This window comes from Stegastes partitus, unplaced genomic scaffold (genome assembly GCF_000690725.1).
Source record: "Stegastes partitus isolate 25-593 unplaced genomic scaffold, Stegastes_partitus-1.0.2 Scaffold1026, whole genome shotgun sequence".
NCBI lineage: Eukaryota > Metazoa > Chordata > Actinopteri > Pomacentridae > Stegastes > Stegastes partitus.
The window spans coordinates 21,967-45,699 of NW_007578757.1; the positions used below are offsets into that span (position 1 = coordinate 21,967).

Sequence of the window (23,733 nt, forward strand, 5' to 3'; positions counted from 1 at the left end):
TGTTTACCTTCGGCCCTTGTGGTGCTTGGCTGTAGTTGCTTTGGGAATATGTATGGGCTCCTTGAGCGCTCCTCTCAGGTGAATGGTGCGCTCCTGGATCACCTCCCTGATGTGCTTGATCCAGTCTTGCTTGTTCTCGATGCTGGACGCCTGTTGTCGGTCGATAAAGGAGGGAATGCAAGAAGATGAAAACTTAAGAGTTGTCATGAAGTCAGCTTCTTTTGGAATTCTTGTTTCACTCAGTGTTTCACACAAGTCTGAATTCAGCCCTCATCTCTTATTAACTTAAGGCATTTTTTCCCCCATAAATCTTATTTACATCGGCTGTGAAGCCCTAAAGCAGTGGTTCCTCAACTTTGTTTCTCAGACGTACTGCCTGACTCCTCCCAAATGAAAAACCACTTCCTCAGCAACACTGGCTACGTTCCACATGTGTTTTCCTGTCGTGAATGTTCAAGTGGATGTCTATGAACATAATAAGTTTACAAAAGTAGATCCTGTTATCATCTCATTTTTAAACAACAGGTCCATCAATGTGTGGATGAGTTTTGCAAAGTCTGTATTTGTACTACGTCTACTTCTGGCTGAAGTTTGACATCTTAACCATTTATCTACAGTTTTCATAACTTTTCACCTGATACCTTTATCCATCGACTTCAACCATTAGGCTGTCTGCAACTTTGTCAGCTTATTATCCTTCTCACCTTAATCGGTTCTTTAACCATTTATTCATTATTTATAACCATTTCAACAGTCTACAAGTTAACATTACTTTTAAGCCCTTTCAGACGTGCACTCCTTTCTATTAATCTGACAGCCTCTGAATGTGTCGACTTCACGGTTGAATGAACACACTGTCAACTTTGCCATAAATGTCGAAACAGCAATTATACTATGATGGACCTATTGACATTTATGTGTTGCTTTTAATGCGGTACAAATATTAACTGAACCGAATTGTTAGAAGCAGTTTGGGGAAGACTCTTTCTGCATGTCGGCACCAATGGTGGTCCAAACACAGCACAGAGAGCAAAAGACACAGAACACCTTTTTCTATTCAATTTACATCTACTACAATCAGAAACATCCATAAAATTAAAACTTTACCGCGACGAAGACAGACACTGTTCCAGGTCGGTTCAACTAATCATCCATTACTTTTAGCTAACCTAGTGTTAGGCTCTTACATGTTAACCAGTTTTATGTCGACTTCCTGATATTTAAATTAAACGGTAGCACTAAATTCTTTTTATTTATGTGTTTATTTTTCAAATGAGTTGTGGTTTTACACAACCTTTCCACACATTACCCAGCATTTGCTGAAGTCGGCCTACGTCTGGGTTCTGTGTACCGCTGTTTAGGAACCACTGCCATAGAATATTTTACAACCTTTTAGCCCCACAGATTTGAGCTACAGTGAGTTTCCGCTGTTGTCCCATGTCTAGGTCATACCCATATAAAGTATTCTTATGCTATTGTTTTAAAGGAGGAAACACTTTCTGTTTCAGACTTGTGGGAAATGGTTGAGGGCTGTGTCGTGGGATAGTTTGTACTCACCATCGCTCCATGTTTGGATCCCTGACTTAGCTTTGAATTTAAAATATAAAATAGAGAATTTCACTGGTTTGGTTTTAGAAGATGTACAGGACATTTTTTATGCTGACAAAATGGTTTGACATGATAGAAATGCACAACACTGATAATTTGCCTTNAGAGCAAAAGACACAGAACACCTTTTTCTATTCAATTTACATCTACTACAATCAGAAACATCCATAAAATTAAAACTTTACCGCGACGAAGACAGACACTGTTCCAGGTCGGTTCAACTAATCATCCATTACTTTTAGCTAACCTAGTGTTAGGCTCTTACATGTTAACCAGTTTTATGTCGACTTCCTGATATTTAAATTAAACGGTAGCACTAAATTCTTTTTATTTATGTGTTTATTTTTCAAATGAGTTGTGGTTTTACACAACCTTTCCACACATTACCCAGCATTTGCTGAAGTCGGCCTACGTCTGGGTTCTGTGTACCGCTGTTTAGGAACCACTGCCATAGAATATTTTACAACCTTTTAGCCCCACAGATTTGAGCTACAGTGAGTTTCCGCTGTTGTCCCATGTCTAGGTCATACCCATATAAAGTATTCTTATGCTATTGTTTTAAAGGAGGAAACACTTTCTGGTTCAGACTTGTGGGAAATGGTTGAGGGCTGTGTCGTGGGATAGTTTGTACTCACCATCGCTCCATGTTTGGATCCCTGACTTAGCTTTGAATTTAAAATATAAAATAGAGAATTTCACTGGTTTGGTTTTAGAAGATGTACAGGACATTTTTTATGCTGACAAAATGGTTTGACATGATAGAAATGCACAACACTGATAATTTGCCTTGACAGTGTAATGAAGGTCAATTAAATGTGTAGCAATGAATGTCAACTGCATGTGTGTGTGTGTGTGTGTGTGTACATGTGTAGTCAGCAATGAGAGACACGTAATTTACAATGAACATATCACATGACTGCTTCTCACTGGTTAGTTTGGTGTTCAACATGTATTACAGAGTTGTAACGCTTAGTATTGAATGTGTGAGGGTTTTGGCTTCATGCTGTTCCAACGGTTGACACAAATTTTAATCCACCTGCGGCAATATTCAACAAGAAAACACACAGAGATATCTGAAAAAAAGAGCTCAAAAATGTATTTTGTAATACATTAATTGATGTATCTTATTTCTACAGTGGCTGTCAAATCATTAAAAAAAAAAAAATCTTTTTTTCCCTGGAAGAGAAGGATGGTTACTCGTCACTTCCATAAAGTGGCACAGAGCCAGCATGGGGGATTGTGGGCGCTCAGGAGCTGAATCAGTGTCACCAGCGTTGGTGGAAGCATGTCAGCCCACATAGAGAATCAGAGATACAAACATCCACAGAAAACACAGCCCCAGATATACAGATGTGCCTGTGTTTGTTAACAGATGGAATATAGCAGAATCTAACCAGAGGACGGAGGCTGGCAGAGAGAGACAGACGGGAGACTGAGGAGAAGAAGGAAGAAATCAAGGAGACAAGAGGAGTGACTACAGAAAGGTTCTCAGCCACCTTGAAGCCGCTCATGCAATCAGACAAGACGCCAGAGAGCACAGGAAAGACGAGAACAGAAGAAGAAAGGTAGGAGAGGGTTGGATATGAAGAGAGGAACGAAAACTGGGTTCAACCGATAATGATGTTTTACATTTGGACATCACTGGCCTTCATCTCCCAGTCAGATATTGATGTATCAGTTATGTAAACACACAAATACTGAAGCTTGTTTGGTTATATAATCTTTCAGCAAACTTTTAATTTAAATTATTTAAATTTCCAGGGCTACACATTGAGTCGCTGGTGATCTTGTAGTGCTGCCTTTGAAAACCCAATATCGGTCCAACCCCAAAGGACATTTTAGAAGCAGAATAGCAAAAGTGTGTTTTACCTTGAGCACAATCTTGTTGTCTGAGGTTGGGGTGCGACCCACCCATAAAGCAAACTTACAGGGGTCTCCCTCAACGTGCTCCGTCACCCCCAACTCTGACGTCTGGCAAGAAAGAATAATAATATGAGAATAAAAATGTCTTTGAAAAGGCTCAGATTGTCACTTTAGTAGAATGGCAGATTCAACAATGAAGTGTAATTTCTTGAGAGACTGTCTGTAATCAGATCCTCAAAGATGTGAGGCATCAAGAAACATTAAAAATGCAAATTCTGATTTGCACAAACTGAAACATGTGAGGAAAGTGTAATCACGTACATTTCACAGTCATCTACTTACAAAGAGTTTGCTCTTGTAGATGTATTTGCTCCTGCCATTTGAGTCCTTGACCTCCTTGCTGAACACAAGGGACATCTCAAAGAGGAAGAGGTGGCGCTCCCGACCTTTACGGATCAGAGTCTTTGGATCCCAGACCTGGAATGACTCCTGAAGAATGAGCTCGCCTTGTGACTCGATATTTTCATCAAAACCTGCAGGAAGGAGGACGCATTATCATGAAAATTAGTTTTAAAAATGCACTGACTTGAACATTTTAGAGTAATTTGACAAGAGGCGAGCTTGCTCTGAATTCACAACAAAATCATAAGACGTAGTGTGTGTCGATCACCTTCCAGCATGGAGAGGTGCATGGCATCGTTGGCCTTCTTGGGAACGCTCAGCATCACCTCCAGGCCGTCCTTGATCTCTCCTTTACCTTCTTCGCAGCACGTCAGCAGTTCCTGTAACACACAACAAAAGCATCACAACAGGAACCATGGAGACAGTAACCACAGCACTGATGTTTGGCACTAAGGTTTACCTTAAGCAGGAGCTGATACTTGGTGATTCTCTGCACTGGCTTGATCAAATAGGACGAGATGGAGTTGGCCAGTCGGTGCCGCTGTTGAATTTCCTGTCATCAAATACACACAGAGAAGCACAGTGATGTAACTGTAGGCAACAGACATGGACTAACCAGTTTTACTTTAATGAGCGACGGTGTTACTCACGTCAAAGTAGTTCCCAGCATGTTCTAATATGAGCTGGGTGGAGTCAGGTTTGTTCTTACAGTAGTTCACATACATCTGGAACTTATCAGCCTTAAAAAGAAAAGAAACAAGTTATAATGATGGTGAAAAGTTTATAAACTTTCTGTCAAGCAATCATACTTAAAACCTACTACTACCTTTGTGGCTTATAATGTAAACATTTCTTGCCTAACCCAGTGGTACTTGAACACATCATACGACAAATGCAGGTTCGTGAGGAAAAATAACCAAATCAAGCTTAAAAATCCCTTCATCGTACGTGTTAAAATTTTTAAGCACAACTGAGCAGACAGAAGTGACTCAGCCTTGACCAGCAGTCATGTAACAGAAATTCAGACACCTTTCGGGTTGAACAGCAGACTGTGTTTACACAGAGCAGAGAGGAGATGACAGGAGGGATTGTGAGGAAAATCAAACATCCTTAATCCATGAACTGAATGCAGCAAGGCTCAAAAACAGTGTGCAGAGGAGCAAGTTGTCTGAAGATGTACTCAGCATGGTCAAAGATCTCTCTAGAGCAGGGGTGTCGAACTCCGGTCGTCGAGGGTCACAATCCTGCACGTTTTAGATGTTTCCCCTCTTGATCAGCTCATCATCAAGCTCTGCAGAAGCCTGATAACCATCCTGATCATTTGAATCAAGTGTGTTGGAAGAAGGAAACATCTAAAACATGCAGGATTGCGGCCCTCGAGGACCGGAGTTCGACACCCCTGCTCTAGAGTTTACGTGCACAGTAGTGTGAAAATCACCTAGTTTGCAAAGCTCTAAATATGTAAACAGGTCAAGTCAAATGGCCTAGCACGTGGAGCACGCATTTATACTCCAGTATTGGTAACACCTGTGGGCAAACATGTTGCACATAGTGATTCCATTTTTATTCATTTCTTGCAAAATACATAGTCAAAAGATAGAACGTTTTCTTTTCTCTGTTTTCTGATGTTTGGCTTTTTCTCTGAGTTGTACTGCACAAAATATTTTTTTTGCCTTCTTTCTGCTTCTAGCCATCGTGCTGCTGTTTCCTCAGAGGTGCAGGATTTTTACATTCCATTGAAAAATGAGTCCACAACAAACTGCTGAGGGTTCAGGGGGTAACTCAGGAAACACTACAGATTTACAAACCTAAATGTTTACAGATACGGTCCGAGATAGTTTTAATGAGGCCCACGGACAGACAGCAGATGCCACAGAACAAATGATACGTACCCATGTGACAAAGCAATGCCCGACATCCTCTGGTAGCTGCTCATATTTTTCCAGCTCTTTGAGAAAGATGCTGACAAAACAAGGAAGGAGACTGAAGTTTAGGAAACAGCAATTGTTTCTTCTTTTTTAGCTTTATTAAATGAAAAGGGTGAAGCTAAACATTCTAAACTGATTTAAGACTGAATGATTACTTTTATTGAAAATATCTCAAACAGATAGCAACACTGCAAAAACGTATATAAATACACACAAGGGAAGTGCTCGAATCATCCAGTCAGAGAATTAGGATTAGTTTGGCTGATGATCACCTGGCACCTACTCAAACCCATTAAAAAAATGGCATCAACAAGAAACAGAATGACTCAATATACCCAAAACGGTAAATATTAACATGCAAATAACCTCAAAGCTCTTAAGGTTAAAAAACAAAGTTCATCAATTTAAATTCTTAGTGTTATCAGGACTATTAAGTCAATTCTTTCACCAAGACAAAATGGTAAGTAGGCAACTTTTCTCCCATGCACCTGTCACTTATTCTAGTCTGCAGTGATTTTTGTATTTACTTTTAATTTGAAGTGCATCAGGGTGCCAGGACTCCATTATACTCATATTCAAGCTGAGCATAATATATAATTCTCCATGAATCAGACAAGTGTCTTACTTGTGGTGGAATTCATAGAGGTCCTGCATGTTTCCAAAGATGATGTGCTCCTTGTTAATGATTCCTGGAGGAATCTCCTCGACTCCACTGGTCATCTCCCACAAGTAAGTCTGCATGGTAAAGAACGGATTAAAAACAAAACAAAACAACCACAACAGCCAACATTTTGGATCGGGTTAACAGTGATGGGCTGTCAAGCTGAACTTACATCCATGCACTCCCTCAGGTCTCGCACGTAGGCTTTTTCTGTCTGAATCAGCTCTGCCATGATGAATCTAGAGACACACATACACACGCACAAATTAGCAACTGTCGCACAGTCCTCCTTCACACAATGATAAATCAGTACGCCAACAGCTCCCGTTCAGCCTGTCGGCGTCATCCATTTACACTAATGAATAATGAAAGAGTTACGGGTCATAAAACTTGGCCATAAAGCAGCCATGAATGACTGAAATCATGCTCATGATTTGTGCTGCTCATATAAAATGACGCAGTCTGCTTTTCCTCTGTTCTGCATGTAGAGTCATTTGTTCTCTGGTGCAGCCTGACTGCTGTGTCTGTATGCAGACGAGGAAGTTTAAAGCACACAGATCCATTATGTATGTAAATTGACATTGAACTCTCCTAATCAGAACCACTTACAGCTACTGAGCAAGTAGGGCTTCAGTGTTGACATTGTTGTTGACAAGGACGTTGGTGGGTGACCTTCTTCTAGCAGACCATCTTAGTAAACACTCGGCTGCTCTGCTGTGTATTTTGGGCACTGAGCCAATCATTTAATTACTTGTGCTTTGGGGCAATAAAACATTTTTCCAGCAGGAGGAAAAAAAAAGAGAGAAAATGCTGACTGGCCACTATTTCCTTGGTTTGTAGGCAAAGCACAGACTGTTCAGAAGTGGAGCTTTTAGCTGCTAAATGCTAAACAATTTAATTAGGCACAACCTAGAGCAGTTTTAATTTGCTAAATTGCTCTGAACGAACAACCCTTTCTCTTTTTTTTTTTTCCTTTTTAAAGATTTTTGGAGCATTTTTTCCTTATTATACAGAGACAGAGGAGAGAGAGAGAGACAGATAAAGTAGGAAAAGAGAGCGAAGGACATGCAGTGAGGGTTTCACTGGGAATCAAGCCAGACGCTCACTGCTGACGGCATTTGCAAACCACTCGGCTAATTAGTGGCCCGAGCAATTCTTTAACTCTTTAACTGCTCTTCATCTATAAAACGCTTTCAACAATTTTTCTGATATCAGAAAGTATCGTGTAAAGAGAAACTGGTGACATACTCCTTTCTGCGCGCCGACTTGCGTTTCTCCTCATTCAGTTCATGGGCAGCAGCGTCCCTCAGCTTGACCTCTGACCCTGGAGCTGTGGCTGGGATGATGTCCAGCTGGAGATCCTTGCTCTGACACACACACACAGGCAAAAGGAAAAGATTAGCGGGTTAAGTAGACAGATCCAGAAACTAGCCATGTTTCCACATAATTGTAAAGTAAATTTGGGGCAAGTTTTAAAAATATCACAAAAAAATGTAAATGTGAATTCCTTTGGTGAATAAACTAGACTTTGCAGTGGCATCAGAAGGTGGCGGTGAAGGCTACGGGACACATGGCTGTAATGAACAGAGTGGAAGAAGCCGGAAACAAATCTGGTTGTTTGCAAATCGTTACAAAACCTCGAATTCAAAGCAGCAAACAAAACCATTGACAAGAAAAGCAAGCCTTCAGAAATTTGTTTTCAACCTGGAAAGTTGTATTAATGCTTTCTTATCTGCTGGTATTGGTCACGTTTCACGCTATTTAAAGGTGAAGGCAACAAACGAAGCAGAAACAGCTGATTGGTTGTATGAGTTCAATCACAGGTAGTCGAAAAAGGTGTTTCCATCTCCAATTAACTCGTTTTCGAGAAAGTCAAAACCTCAAGTGAGCATAAATGTGTTTTAGCTGAAATTGAATTTCAGACTTTTGCTGTTCCCATTAACATTTTCAAACACGATACTTCAAAATGCATAAAAATACATTAAGGAAACATGGCTAGTGAGAAGCAAACTTGCTGATTTTACTTCACCTACGACTTCCTACAAAAACACACGACCACTCACTGCCTTGTTGGAGTCCGAGGAGATGCCCAGGGCTTTCTCCAAACTGCAGCGGTACTTGTCCATGCGCAGGGAGAAGTCTCTGTAGCGCTTGTCCACAGCCGTCACCCATTTTTTGATCTCCCCAGCGTGACTGTGGCCTTTCTCGCAGAAGCCGTCAGCCAGCTGGATCAGCAGCTTCACGCGCTCCTTGGTTTGCTAAAGGAGATGAATGGCGTGAGTCCAGGTTTCATGCAGACTTTAACACATGTGTATTGGCGTGTGTTCGTAAGCCCAACCTTGGCTGTGATGTGGAAGTCTTCGTGCTCCTTCAGTAGCTCCTGTGTGTGATGGATACTCGAGCCGGTGGATGTATGCGTGGACAGGTAAAACTCCCCGGTGTCGTGGATCCACTCGAGAGCCTTGAAATACACACAAAGGACGTACTGTCAGATCACATGAAAATACAGAGTGCATGTGTTTGTTGCTACATTTTGTCAGCTACTACACATTTCTCCTGTCTTGTCATCTTGTAAAATGTATTGTTTTTGCCTCTAATCTGAACTACGTCTTAATGTTTCATGTACCTGTTTGGCGCTGCGTTCAAACACCACATACTGCTGACACTGATCCAGCCGTCGCTTCCTCATGGTCCAGAAGTGAAGAACACGGTTCTCTCTCTGCAACAGCTCATTGAGGATGTCTACACAACAGAAACAAATAAAACAGGCTTTCAGCTCTCAGACACCCACCAGATTTAATCAGTACTGCCTACTGGTCATGCATAAAAAGGACTTGTATACCCTTTTTCGTAGCCTCTCCATAAACATCAAAAAAGTGCTCACCTGTTAAATAATTTCAGTTGTGAGCCTGTTTGTGTTACATGTACAACATGTTCCAGTGGTAGCTGACACTAGTCAGGAGGCCACATGACGCCGTGCTATCAACATTGAGACCCTTTGTTACACAACTTTTTGTGGCCACTGGCAGGTGCCCATTTGTGATTTCACAATAGACCTCAAACTGCAGCAGAAAAGAAAACATCACATTCTGTGTCGGTCAGCAGCCGGACGGTCCAACCTTCATGTGGGTTTGCGATGACCACAGAGAGAAGAAACAGCAGTTTTAACAGTGGAAAAGCCTGCAGTGTCCAAAACCAGACAAAGTGTATCAGGTCAGGAGCACACCAGGAACATGCTCAGTGCTGTCTTCCAACATTTATGTGGTTGTTCACCGGGAATTAGTCCCCCAGAGTATGACTGTCAAGGTATAGTTGTACCGTAACGTCCTAAAGGCGTCTGAGGAGGGAACAGTCAGCGAAACAACCTGAACCGTGGTGCGATGGCATTTGGGCGCTCCAGTTGCACCGTGCATCCGTTCACATTGTGTGATTACACCTGGATTTTTTGGTCACAACAACACAAACGTCACTCCCACCTGCTGCACTCGCCAGATTTGGTTCCCTGTGACTTTTTTTTCCTCTTTTCAAAACTGAAATTCAAGTTGAAAGCCATTTTGACACAGTTTAAGAGATTCAGAGCCCATTGCAGATGGTGCTTGACATAATTTCACATCAGAGCTTTCAGGAAATGTTCCAAGTGTTGCAAGAGCACTGGGAGCAGTGTATCACTGCACCAGGATACTGCTACGATGGAGGTGGCAGCGAAACTGAAACTAGGTTTGGTTTTTCAGTTTTATTAAGTATCAGAATTTTTTGATTGTTGTGTTAATGTTACTTTTGAGATGTTTATATAGGAATTAAACTAAAACACACAGACAAAATATATGCTATTACAATAATGTCTCCTTGCAATCGAACCATTGAGGTTGGTTTGGTCACCTTTGCAATTATAGTACAATCACTTCAAGTGTCAGCTGAGTCAATGTTAACTCACTGCTTTGAGCTATTTATTCCAACTACTTTTGCAAGTGTTTGGACTTCTCTGCTTACTTTTGCAACTATTTTTCATCTACTCTCCCTCACAACACGTTACAGCTCAGACAATATTCAGTGTATTTTCTGATACTCACTTTTAACCTGCTGTTCTGGTGCTTTGACGTGGCTCAGCATCCCGGGCATGTTGACACTGTTCCTGTGCATGTACTTGAGGAAGACGTCAGCGTTTCTTCTGGCCAGAGTGCACGCCTGATCGATACATAAACACACACATAGTGAGATCAAACATGCAATTTCAACAGTTACAATTTACTTTTGACTTTCTGGTGCGTGTTACCTTGAGAAAGGCCTCCTTCTGCTCCAGGTGCTTACTGATCATGGGGGTGACGTGGTCTGTTTCACAGTTGGGTCCCAGTTTGTCGGCTCCTCCGCACCAGTCCTCCTCTCTCTTATACTCTTGCTCCAGGCTTTCCAACACACTGCACACCTGTGCAGAGAAACACACTCAGTCAGTCACACCGAGATGTGTTGTCGAGTATCACAGAAACAGTCAAACTGACTCAGTTCTTCTACCTGTTCAGAGGTCTTGTAGAATGCCACAGAGGCGTTGACCAGCTTGAGTCGGTCCTCCATCTTTAGCATGAGCTGCTGCCAGTGGGAAGCCACGCTCTCCGCACAGTCTCTGATCAGGTCCATGTCATAGTGGTTGGCCTGGAGCAGAGCCTCCGCCTTCTGCTGAACCTGCAGGGCACTCTGGTGGGTTTTCTGCAGAGAGGGAGGAGATGGACAAAGAAGGGGAGTAGAATTATCAACTGAGCAATCAAAGTCAAATTTTGCTTCAGACTTTGGACAGAAAACAATACGGGATGATGGAATAATGAACCACTGTGTTACCTCAATGGCATGCTGAAATTGTTCGTGTTCTCTCTGCAGTTGTTCGGCTTCCTGTAGGGAGCTGGCTGTTATTAGACCAGCGTTTAGCATCGACTCGCCGTTGCGAATCCAACCAAGAACCTGAAAAAAAAAAAAAAAACACAGGAAAGCTGTAATCAAATGTCATCAATCTCAAGACTTTATTTTAACCTTTTATCTATTTTTTCTTTTAGCTCTTATTGTTTTGTAGAGAACTTGCAGATATCCTTGTGTTCTGCAGTCACAAAACCTCCGCCTGCAGATGGCGCCTTGCTGCAGGTATGTGACTGGAAGTCTCACCTGCTTGACTTCAGCCTGCAGGTGTCTCAGCTGGACACACTGCTCCAGGTGCCTGCGGTGCTGCTCGGCTGCTAAGTCGAGCTCTTGCTGCTTTTCATGGAGGAACTCCAGCAAGTCCTGAACCCGTGTGGCCATGTCAACGTCCCGATCGCACAGCAGCTCCACACCTGGAGCGAAGACACACAATTGTGTTACGTCTGGACAAACACAGCAGACTGTATCTGCGCTAGCTGCAGTTCTTTCTAACATTCTCTGCCTGCCACAAGCTGCAGTTAACCTCAAACACTTTTATCCCTGACAGCTTTAATAATCCATCACATTTATATTAATTTTGCAAGGCACATTTAACTCCAATTGCTGTGTGTTCAGTACACGTGTCATGATGTAACCATTCCTTGTGCTGTTTCATAGAGCACCTATTAGCATGTGAGATCACAGGTGAGTTATTATGGTTAGTGAGTGGGTGCCTCTCATCACAAACGCTGACTGAATCTGACCCGCGACACCTACACAGTATCAATATTAAACTAATGTAGCAACACAGAAATCTGTGCAGCAACAGTGAACATAAGCTGTATCCTGTTTTAACCCTCAGCTGGATCATGACTGGTGTCTGATGTGGCTACCAGGCGACATTTAAACATCACTTCACTGCTAATTTACAGCACTTGACGGCAGAAAACAATGAAATCAAGAAAATCTAAAGGAAAAAAAACTGGCACAAACTCATCTATTTTCAATTTAATAAAGATAATCAAGAAATATTCTTGTTGGGACATTAGTGTCAATAGAGTTTAAGGGGAGAGGACTCACCAGAGGCCTGGACTTCGTTGACGTATTGCAGCAGCTCCTGTCCCTGGTGGATGACATCGAAGGTGAGGTTGTTCATGGTCAGGGCCTTGTCAGCGTGGTGCTGCAGCCTCTGCTCAGCCAGCGTCAGGTCCTCCGTGTCAAAATCATTCATCTGACCTGTCAGCTCCTCATTCCACGACTCCAGGTCAGAGATGATCTGAGGAAGGACAAGTTTTTTTTTTTTTTTTAAGATGATGTCTTTAGATGTACTACAGAGAAGTCACTGTGGATGCTGCTCTAAGTCAGTGTTGTGCAAGGAGATGTTGATGTTGACAACACATGAAGGATATCTCCTGATATCGCAAAGTCACTTTTTGTGACTTAATGTTTTCTTCTAAACTCCTTTTTTGACATTAAGATTTTCAATTAGACTTTCACACACTCAGACACACACTACACACACAGCTAACAAAGACAAACAATGCTCCTTCCAGGGTGACTCACGTCAATTGCGTCTCTCTCAAAGATGCGGAGCTGCAAGAAGAGCTCCAGTTTGATCTTTCTCTCCTGGAAGAGCTCCTCCATCTGCGCCTGAGCTTCATCCAGCTGCTGCAGGACACTCTCGATGTGGTTGATGGAGCTGTTGTGGGGCGTCTTGTTGCTGGAGATGGCAGAGTCCCTGGAACAGAAACACACAATTAAGCAATAAGTCATGAGATGCAGTGCTGCGCACTTTTAAAAAAAAAACAGCTACAAGGATCCTGCTGGGCATGATGCCGAGCGGATGTAGCTGCTCTATAAACTGCTGCATAGCATCAGCCTGCAGTGATAAACCACTAGATTAAAAAATGGTGCTAATCATTATTTCAGTTAAATTATGAAGGAAAGTACAACATAGCATAAACACAGAACATCACCTAAAAATATACATTTTAAGACCACATTTCGTGGATTGGTCCTCTGTTAAATTTGTCTTATTCCGGTTCATTATTGAATAGTTTGGACTGTGATGGCATTCATGGCGGCTGCAGTGGATAATTTAAGTCGTTATTGTTTTTGTTACTTTGGCTTTAATGGGTCTATATGTATGTGCTTCACCACAAACTGCCTCTTGGAGGACAATAAAGTCCTTTAACTTTGTAACATTCACTGAGAAAACTAAATTAAATCTTTGACAAATTCAAACATTATTTAACTGTCTGCTGTCTAACATATGTTAAATGAACCATCAAAAAATGTTCATACTCCACCCTTGCACATTCTTTAAAGTATAACCATAATGTGGAATCCTAATAACAAATATCAACATATTGTCTTGTAATGTTCCCCAAACAAAAGCAGGGAAAACGTACAGCTCATCCTAATAACCTCTGTTCTAAACTCGCATTTAAAGAGCCCATATTGTGTTTCTTGGAGTTTTGCCTTTCCTTTATTGTGTTATAGCTTTGTGTGCTTAAAAAACCTGTAAAGTCAAAACTCCACTGCAAAAGGAGTTACTCTGTCCCACAGAAAACACTGCTTCTCAGCTTCCTGAAACACCCAATTTGAAGTCCAGGCTTTTCTTCTGTTACTTATTTACATCACCATGTAACAGTTGCGTAACACAGTTGCCTAGCAGCTAGTTTGGCCTCAAACAAATAATGTTTCAGACAGAGGTTGAGACGAGGGGCTGCAGGAAGGAAAAATAATGTTTATTCTAGTAAACCCCAAAATAAAAGTATAAGTATTTGTGCATAACATGACCCCTTTGAGTCAATCAAGCCATAGTCTTTAGATTTAACATAAAACATACATAGTTTGTGTTTCAACTTATAATAAATGCACATTTAATAAATATAACACTCGCCCACCTTTCGAAATAAGTGTCTATCTCAGCAGCAATACTAGAAAAGCTACGTACAACATTTTTATTTAACATGTCTACAACATTTTCCTAAATTTAGATTACATACTTAGTTTCAGTTTAAGATTGTTTATGTCCAACATTCTCCTCTGAAAACTTTCTGTGGCAAAAACAAAAACGTGTGCAAAAAAAAAATCACCTATTAAAAAAACATGAACAGTTTTATTGACAGATCTAAGATAACGCTTAGATGTAACGCTGGTGCATACATCGTACATATGACATCGACAGCAGGGTGTCAAGAGTTAAGAAAAAAAATGAGTGGGACATCGAAACACACTGATTCATCCCTCTAACCGATGCACACATGCAGGATGGGTGAACACACCAACACCGGGGAGTTGACGAGAGGCTAAATATGAGTAAGCAAAGACAGGAGAGGTCAGGTGGGCTCTGACTGGCTTCAGGTTGGTTAATCTGTGTGACAGATGCACTCCCCCCCACGCTTAAATGCACATTCATGACCGCACGTGTGCACACATACAGTTCAGTATCTTGCACACACACACACACACACACACACACACAAGCAGAAGGTGTGTGGAGTTACAGTTGCCTCCCGGGGGAGATTGCCACACAATTAGACGAGCGTTTATAAAAGCAGCATTATGTAAGAATTCACAGCGGAGCCAATACACAAGAGAGAGAGGGAGAGACACAGAGAGAGAGAGAGGAAGGAAAAAAAATAAAACAGAGAAAAAAGGGGGTGGAGAAGAAGAGGGATTGGAACATCCTCTGCATAAAAATAAAGCAGGAGAATGAGGGTGAACTGCATCCACCTCTCCAACACCACCTCCCATCTTCTCCGCTTTCTTTTTTTTTTCATGCACCTCATTAATGTCATCAGAATGACACACAGGCTCTTTCAACGCATATATTTAGCTCTTTTCACTGTTTACACATCTACACAAATTTTAATGCCTGTCTAAATTACCCTGCCAAAGCTCTGTTGACAGAAAGATATTATGTAAGTCGACATAAAAATGTTTTTTTTTTTTCCTCCACACATTTAATTGTCAGTATTTGGCTCAAACAGTTACTGTATCATGTTTTGGGCAGACTGCATGTATTATTATCTTCCATGAGTAGCCTAAGTGATTTGAAGAATTGGTTGGGGTCTGTTTATCATACTTCATACTGTAGTTACCTGGATTTAATAATGCTAGTTTTGCAGTAAACCGTTTTTAGAATCACATGAGAAGTGAAATTCTTTCTAGTTTCAGATCCCTTTCAGAGGGGGATTGCCATTTCTCGTCTTCTTTTTGCAGGTCGGTTTTGATAAGTTTGAAGGGGTTTGAAGAGAGCTTCGTTAAAGGTTTAAAGTATTCAGTTGTGGCACAACACACTCAACACTACAACATGAGTTCATCTCTCAAGCTCAGCTTTGGTTCCAGGTTTAGTCAAGTATGTGAATCTGTACCTGAGCTGCTGGATGAGGTCCTCTCCCTCCTTGATGACGTTGACGGTGACCTGCAGCGTGGTCTGCTGCTGTTGGCCAAAGCGCTTGATCAGATCCTGGACGGCCTCCACGGACTCGGCATAAACGTCGTCCAGCAGCTCCTTCTGGAGCTCCTCCAGCCACGTCCACAGCTACAGGAGGAGACGTGGAGGAGAGGTGTCAGGCTTTTCTCTAACTTTATTCAGCTGAGTTACGTCACATCAAGATCAAGATTGCCTCTAATGCATTATTGTGCAGAATATACAGCAAAATTGTGTATGTGCGCTTATAAGATAGACACATATTACAATCAGTCATAGCTTCACACACAAAGACAACCGCACACACACATACCCACACACCAGTAAATAAAGTATGGGCATTGTCCTAATGTGGCTTGTGTGATATCTCACTGTACTAATATTAAAACAATCATACATGCTTGCTGGTTTAAGACTCAGCCAGGTCTGCATCACTTGAGTTCTTACTTTGGCCTCAGAATATACATAAACACACACTGTCTCCATCCCAGAGCATATCAACAATAAGAACCACAACTTTGCCAAGGTTACTGCAACTACAAAACACTCTTATCGACACTTACAGAGGGCACATTACAAGCCCTAACCTAAAATTTTTACCCTCACCTCAGCGTGATCGTCATACTGACCCTACCAATTATTCTCTCTAAAAGCTGCAGCAGACAGAAATCTGGAAAAGGCAAACGAAAACACTAACAAACCAAAAAAGGAAAAAAAAAAAGCCACAATTTGAAAATACACAGTTCATTTGCTGCAGCTCTCCTCTCTCAGTAATTGGCTAAAATCTCCCGTCATAAACTGGATTTTTTTAAGCTTGAAAAAAACCAGGAGAAGAAGGTGCAGGCATCTAGTTTCCTTTCAAAGTTACTGTGGAATTTTTGACCACTGTTGCCAAAAAAAGCACTGCCTGCTGAGAAACATCCTCAGGTTGAACAATGTTCATCTTTCTTTGACTAATTCAACTAAATGCAAAACGTACACATACTCAATTTGAGCTGTTAATTATTTCCCTCTTGCTCAGAGAGCACTGTGAAAGCTCTCATCCGCACGCAGCCCACCATCCACTTCAGCATTACGTCATCCTCCCTGCCCACCTCTTTGACGTGCGTGTGGAAGGCGACAGACATGTCCAGCAGGACTTTGCGCTGCTCCACGCGGCGAACAAAGTCTTGGATTCTGTCTTCGAGCTGGTGGGCGGCCTGGTAGATCTCCTCTGGGTCGCACTCTCCCGTCTGGGCCAGCTGCTCGGCCGCCTCCAGCAGCTTGTCTGCATTGGTGTACGTATTCTACACCAGGGCCAGAGAAGAAGAAGAAGAAGAAGAAGAAGGGAGAGATGGATTAGCTCAAGAGGGCAATGTATAGCGAACAAAACATATTTTGAAGATGAGCAGAGAGAGGAGAGCGTAGAGGCAGGGACAAAATGAAAAACAGGATATGCAGAGGACGTGTACACTGATGGAGTCAGTGATAGCAGAATGGCACAGAGATAGCTACTGAAGGGAAATAGAGACAGAGAGTGGGTGAAGGTGAGATAAAGAGGAAGATGCAGAAACAACAAACAGAAACAAATGGCTATACTGAGGTGGGAAGTCAAAAGGTTGTTGTTAATATTTTGTGGTTAAAGCTCATGAGTGAAGGAGTATTCATCATTGGAGGAAGCATTCAAATTTGTTAGTTAAGGGTTAGGATTGGAACAGGAAAAAACACTCCTAAGAAGTTCTGCCATTAAACACTATTAAATATATTATTGGTTTATTTCTTCAAATTAATTAATAACATGTGGCAAACACAGCATCACGGCAGATGTTTTAGTAGCTGTGATTTAAAAAAAAAAATCCCACCACTCAGTGTCTGCTATTAAACATGATAAAACATCAGGTTGAACAACACAGCCGGCTTACCTGCGCCACTTCCTCAAAGTCCTCGTGTCGCTTCTGCAGAGCTCGGGCTCGGTGAAGAGACTTTCCTACACCTGTGTGTTTGCTGAGGAAGGCCTCGCCGTGGTTTTCTATCCAGTCCAAAACCTGTGCAGAAACACCAAATAGCCACAAAGTGAGACGGACCCTGGGAAACAAGCAACCACAAGGGGGCGCTCTGAGGTGGCAGTTGTGCCACAAGTGTTGATGATGATCAAAACTGTGTGTGTGAGAGCAAAGGAATGACAGAAATGATGATTAGTATTGTACGAGGCGCTGCACTGGGCCCGTCTTCACACACTCCCCTGCCTGCACTTTGTCCTTCGCAGCGTTAACGGATGAGCAGCATCTGCATGGACATTCGACCCAATTCAGTTGCCATAGCAACAGTTGCCATGTCAACACACTCAGGAATGCCCGTGATTTTTGGACACCGAGCAACTGTATTATCATATCGGACCATTTGGATATGGCATGCTCTTTGTACTTGTCATCGAACCTTTGCTCTGCAGAGAACATTTACATTTCAGGCCTCTGACCAGTGTTCCTATCCACAGCAGCACGTGACGAGTGAACACGCAAACCTCCAGCAACTTGCTCAAGGACATCTCCATAGGAAACATGACTGGCTGGAATCAAACCCTCTATTAAGTGTAGAATACTTCGACTCTGCAGACTATCCTCCTATTTTCATATTACTGCCTCATGCAATACTGAGAAAGTCTGGTCCTGGATTTACCGCATTCCAACAAATGTGTGCTCCCAAATGAACAAAAACATACGTACTGTGAATATGTATACTGTATGTACCTGTTGGACGTCCTGTTGAAATACGCAGAGCTGCAAACGCTGGTGCAGCCGCACTTTGCGGTGCTGCCAGATGTTTTCCAGCTGTCTCTGGTGATGCAGCACCTCGTGGATGATGTCCAGGACGTGGTGCACCGCCTTGGAGTAGTTTGCTGATGCCGTCAGTGAATCGGCGCTGCCCGGCGTCAAAGGTCGCTGCAGCTTGTCCAGCAGCGCTTTGCCGTCTTGGCTCACCTGAAAATCAGCCATCATGGTATTTTATAATTTCTTACAACTGCAACAGAGATACACAGACAAGGTATTTGCTTGCAAAACGTATGCTTTGTATTTGACTAAAAATAGAAATCTAAGCATCATACAAATAATAACAGCCAGCGAGCTGTGTGTCAAGCAGCCTAAAAAAGCACACACAGGTGATGCTGTCTATACAAATTTAATAAAATAAAATAAAAAATTATAAAAAGTGCAGCAAAGTGGGTTTAGTGGAAGATAATGACAAGATTTTGATTTTAGTGCACAGCAGTAAATAGTGTTTATTCATTTTGATTAAATTACATTTGTAGTACACAGTTGTAGTGTGCAGAGGTTACCTGGGATAAAAGCTTTTAATTTGACTTCTGTTGCAACCTGATTATATTCTTACAATGTGAGGGTGAATTTTACAGAAAATGTGAGAGTGAAAAACATTTGAAATTTATTTTGCACTAACAGATAAAAGTGAATTAAACCACAGCACGTTTCTTCAGTTATGTTGTGATGTGAATGTAAAGGCATCGCTGTATGACCTTATAATACAGACACAAGTTAAGACAATCCTTTTAGGGCAGCCACAAATGACTATTTTTGTACTGATTCATCTATCAGCTATTTTACTGATTCGTGGACAAGTAAGAAGAAAATAGAGAAAAAGAGAGCTTATTATTTTAGTCAGTAGGACAACTCCAAAAGAAATCCAAGATTCAATTGAAACCTCTTAACAAGTCTGTATATGGAACAAAGTGCAACATGGACGCATAACATTTTGAAAGCAACTAATTTTCTCCTCACTGTGTCCTAACTTTGGTAGCAGCTTCAAATCCTATGAAAATACATCCAAATTCGCAGTCCATCTGTTGTCTTTAACGTATGTGTGTGTCGAGTTTTTCAGATGGGCGTTATAATATCAGAAAAAAACACAGGAAATGAATTGAAGCTGTTTAAAACTGGCTAAAATATTGATGTGGCTGCATTATCAGTTTTTTCGACTCCTTGCAGCTTTTGATCCATATTTCTGCACACATGTGATGTTACCTCAGAGTAGGCAGCCGTGATGTGTTCGTACAGGCCTTGGTGATGGTGGATGGCATCTTCAAGGTCTTGCAGCTCAGAGGGCAAATCCACCTCACCGCACGCCTTACACCACGAGTCCACGTTACTCATGTACTGCAGGAGAAAGAATTACAGCCATGAAGCATTTCATACAAGTGACACAGCGGTGGTTTATCTATCCTTGTGCTCTCACGTTTCAGTCAGACATACCAGGGTGTACAAGAAATCGCCTGTGGAATGTTACTAGGCTTAAACATGCAGAAATGCTGTTGCTTACGGTTACACACACACTTCAGACTTTTTTGGAATAACTATCTACGGCTGAGTTGAGCTGTACTTTGGCCTGTGGTGACTTCCTAGAACTTTCAGTATCCCTACAGCGGGAGGGATAGAAAACAAATAAAACTATCAGTAAGACTGGCCTCAAAGAAACATCAGAAAGTTGACGTGATCCCTATCTAATTAAACATTAGAATAACATGAATGAGTAGAACAAAGATTTAAAATAAGCATCTCTGTAGTGTGGAGGAAAAAAAAGGTTGGGGTGATACCTCTGGGGGGGAAAAAAAAACAAGCTGCTTCTATTTCAGCTCACAAACATGAAAGGACGGTCTGATGACGGCAATATTCCAGGTCGGAAAAGTTGTACCACCCATGTTCCCTGTCCTACTGCTGTGCCTGTTAAGGCCATGAATCATTCTACAGCAGCCCGACTAATGAGCACAGGCACAGATAACAGCAGATAACAAATGCTTTACTTATAGTCTGCATGTGTTTATGTAAATATATGATAATGATGCGCATATGTTAAGATTTATAGACTTAATGAAGCCAAATGGGTATTTCACAACCTAGAAAGTGTGTGCATGTGTGTTCCATATGCATCCATTAGGAAAGAAAATGTTACACCTCAGCTCCGTCCAACAGGACATCAACTTTAGTTCAATTTTACTGACTCCAGCTACCACTAAAATTAACTTGCATGGTTTCTTAACTTGCATGAGACGTTCAATGTTGGTGTTGTATTTGTACAGTAAATATGAAGTCAGAGCCGGCAACTGGTTAGGCTAGCTTAGCTTAGCTTGACAACTGAGAATGGGAGCTTATGTTGGGTTTTAAGTTTCATTAGAACTGTATCAGCGCTGGTGAAAGGTCTGGCTACCACCATTATCATCCACTACAAGGGGAAAAAAAACACTCTGGCTTGTTTGTATGACTTTCAACCAATCACAGTCATCTTGGGCGGTGCTGAGCCCAGGATGTAGCAACAGTGTCCCTGCAAAATATTGCCTAAAAAGAATTGCCTAAGTGGAACTTTGGGGAGATAAGCACTATAGTTAAAATGGCTAATTCACCAAAAGACCTTTGCAGGCTTGCCTGACTGCAGGATCTATTTGTCAAAACATGCCATTATTAGCATGTAAGTTGCTGTTCAGAAGTTATTGTTGTTTCCTGTAAGAAGAATCCTGTGTCATGTGAAATGCATGGCCACAATGGCAGGTTTATACCAGAAGACTACAATAAATGAGTCAGACTATCCAAATGGATTTTGTCGTCTACGATAGTGAACTTAATATCTTGCCATTTAAACCAATTCCTTAAACAAACTCTTCGGTGGATAACTCATGATGCCCGACTTACCTGGTCACATTTCTGGTGGAAGCTAGCTGACATCTCCAGCAGTGTGCTACGTTCATCCAGTGCGGCCGCAAAGGCCTTCCACTCCTGCTCCAACTGGCCTGAGATCTGCTTGATCTGCTGGGAGGCGTAGTGACCCGACTCCAGCAGCCGGTTGCCCACCGACATGATCCGGTTTATGTTAACGTACACATTCTATACGTTGAGACAGAGCAAAGAGAGGCGAGGTGGGTGAACTAGGCCTTGGCAACACAATAACAGAAATATGCACTGGTGATAAACAACTCAGCAATGGCAATGAGAACATTTTTGATAGCATAATGTAAATGCACTAGATGCAAACTGTCATGAAAGCACATGAAAACTCAAAAGAAGTGTTACATAACCAAACCCCAACTGTGTTCCCTGCCTGGCTCATAAAGAGCCAATCATATCCCTTAATAATAGAGCCTCTTCGGCCTTCATCACTCTCCCTGTCACATAAACCCAGGCGTATTAGTCCACAACTTCCTGGGCGCCTCGTCACCTCAACATGCACTTGCAGGCCTCCCTTTGTGATGACTGTGGGCGATGAGGACCGGTGCTTGCAATTGTTAGATGGCCATTACAGCCTACAAAAAAATCCGTGTCTGTGTGTCCCTCATCATCTTCAAGTAAGCAACAAATTCCCAGCAACCTGCTTCAAGGGCAGACAGACTTGTTCCACACCAACTATCAGAACCTTAAGCTCAGCGAGTGCAACAGCTTCATCCTGGTCTTCCCTCTGTGGATCTCCATTTATTAACCTACTTTTTTAAATTGAATGTGGATCAAGGTGAGAGTATTCCTTTGTCCACATTTTTCGTGTATGGGTGTAAATATATTTAAGTGCATTTCACACACATTTTCAACAAATGAAGTATCGCATGTGTACCTTGCCAATTACGCCATAGTGGTTAAATAGAAAATAAACCCCTTTTTCTTCTGGTCTTCTATTCAAAACTGACAATATCTGAGGATATTTTTTCAGTTCTAACACCCAGCTCTAGATTGAACAGAGGACTGTCGAAAAATTGCCTGAGAATTAATTCAAAAAAGAAGAATTTGCAAAAACAAAAGTTAGACAGTGAAGGAGACGGGCTTGAGGAAAAGATAAGCCGAGAGCTTAGGTAAAAAAAGGAGAGAGTGAAGGCGATCTGGCTGTTGGCATTGTTTCTAATCCATGCGCAGAAACTCTAGCGGCTAGATTGATTCCTCGTCTCAACAGTTTCATAATGGTTACGTAAGGCCGAGTGTGGATAGAGAATAGGATTACTTAATACCTGGTTGTGTTGCTGCTAACACGTAGAAAATGTGCAAGTGCACAGAAGCACAGGCTGCTCTAAACAAACACTCAAGCACAATACTAGAGGTTGATGCTAAGTGCAATAACTATATGATTATACAGTACAGGGCATAGAGTTGAGCCCAAGTGGGTGGAAAAGCATTACCTCCTGCTGCGAATCAGTGTGTGCGTTGGTTAGTGTGTGTGTGTCTTACCATGCAGTTCATAGCAAAGTGGTTGTGCTGGGTTTGCAGCTCTATGGCGTGGGGGTGGTTGTTGCCAATCTCTGTGTAGCCTGCCAGGAACAAACCCTTGTTGTGCATGATCCAGTCAAACATCTGAGGCAGGGGGATGTCGGAAAGAACACACACAGAGAAAAAAAAAATGTAATCATGTACACACACAAGATACAGCTTCATCAGTAACTTTTACACATCACTGCAAGAATAGGTACAAACAGCTGGGACTTAAGTGTGTGTAAACCTTAGTGTGTTTGTGCGCTGCCGCAGTGTTCACATAGTTGTCATCTTTCCAGGCCAGAATACAGAGAAATGGACTGCCTCTATTAAGAGTATCCTCTCAGGCTCTCCTAGAGAACAACTCGTGGCCTATGGTGTCCTAGCAACAAGCTCCTACTACTGCAGTGTATCCAAGACTGCAGCTCTCTCTGTTGCTGCAACCTGCTATTTTATTCCACTCATTCAAACATGGATCTCTGAATTTCTCTCCCCGTCTTCTTCTATTTTGTGCTGCAGCTGTCATCGCCTGAGCTGTCTGGGTGGCAGCCAGAGTTGGTGGCTGTGTACCTGCAAGAGCTATCCTCCATCTCCCTGCATCTTATCCTTAGATGTGGAGGAGGATGAACCCCCGTCCCTCTTTACTTCTCATTTTATTTGTAAAACAAAGTTTAAGGCACCATTCAAAGTTGAAGTTGGTGGTTCCGGAGAAAGACTGTTTATATTTATATAGTCAGCATG

General features: G+C 42.0%; 1 protein-coding gene across 5 annotated transcripts in view; it reads right to left on the bottom strand.

Moving 5' to 3' along the window:
- Positions 1–23,733, bottom strand: part of trioa (trio Rho guanine nucleotide exchange factor a) — a 90,088-nt gene that overhangs the window by 19,360 nt on the left and 46,995 nt on the right. For 4 of the 5 annotated variants that reach the window (XM_008295162.1, XM_008295161.1, XM_008295160.1 and 1 more), the window contains exons 9-36: positions 22,972–23,094; positions 21,457–21,648; positions 19,798–19,929; positions 18,511–18,741; positions 17,686–17,808; positions 16,879–17,070; positions 15,726–15,895; positions 12,907–13,081; positions 12,424–12,619; positions 11,611–11,777; positions 11,293–11,412; positions 10,972–11,163; positions 10,736–10,885; positions 10,533–10,647; positions 9,089–9,204; positions 8,801–8,923; positions 8,526–8,720; positions 7,711–7,829; positions 6,635–6,701; positions 6,427–6,536; positions 5,766–5,835; positions 4,524–4,613; positions 4,334–4,426; positions 4,142–4,253; positions 3,814–4,004; positions 3,478–3,579; positions 2,244–2,273; positions 8–150 (exon numbers count right to left, since the gene is read on the bottom strand). In XM_008295162.1, the coding sequence (XP_008293384.1) occupies positions 8–150; positions 2,244–2,273; positions 3,478–3,579; positions 3,814–4,004; positions 4,142–4,253; positions 4,334–4,426; positions 4,524–4,613; positions 5,766–5,835; positions 6,427–6,536; positions 6,635–6,701; positions 7,711–7,829; positions 8,526–8,720; positions 8,801–8,923; positions 9,089–9,204; positions 10,533–10,647; positions 10,736–10,885; positions 10,972–11,163; positions 11,293–11,412; positions 11,611–11,777; positions 12,424–12,619; positions 12,907–13,081; positions 15,726–15,895; positions 16,879–17,070; positions 17,686–17,808; positions 18,511–18,741; positions 19,798–19,929; positions 21,457–21,648; positions 22,972–23,094 (3,839 nt within the window). The remainder of the gene's footprint in view (positions 1–7; positions 151–2,243; positions 2,274–3,477; positions 3,580–3,813; positions 4,005–4,141; positions 4,254–4,333; positions 4,427–4,523; positions 4,614–5,765; positions 5,836–6,426; positions 6,537–6,634; positions 6,702–7,710; positions 7,830–8,525; positions 8,721–8,800; positions 8,924–9,088; positions 9,205–10,532; positions 10,648–10,735; positions 10,886–10,971; positions 11,164–11,292; positions 11,413–11,610; positions 11,778–12,423; positions 12,620–12,906; positions 13,082–15,725; positions 15,896–16,878; positions 17,071–17,685; positions 17,809–18,510; positions 18,742–19,797; positions 19,930–21,456; positions 21,649–22,971; positions 23,095–23,733) is intronic. The other variant, XM_008295163.1, reaches the window with a different exon arrangement.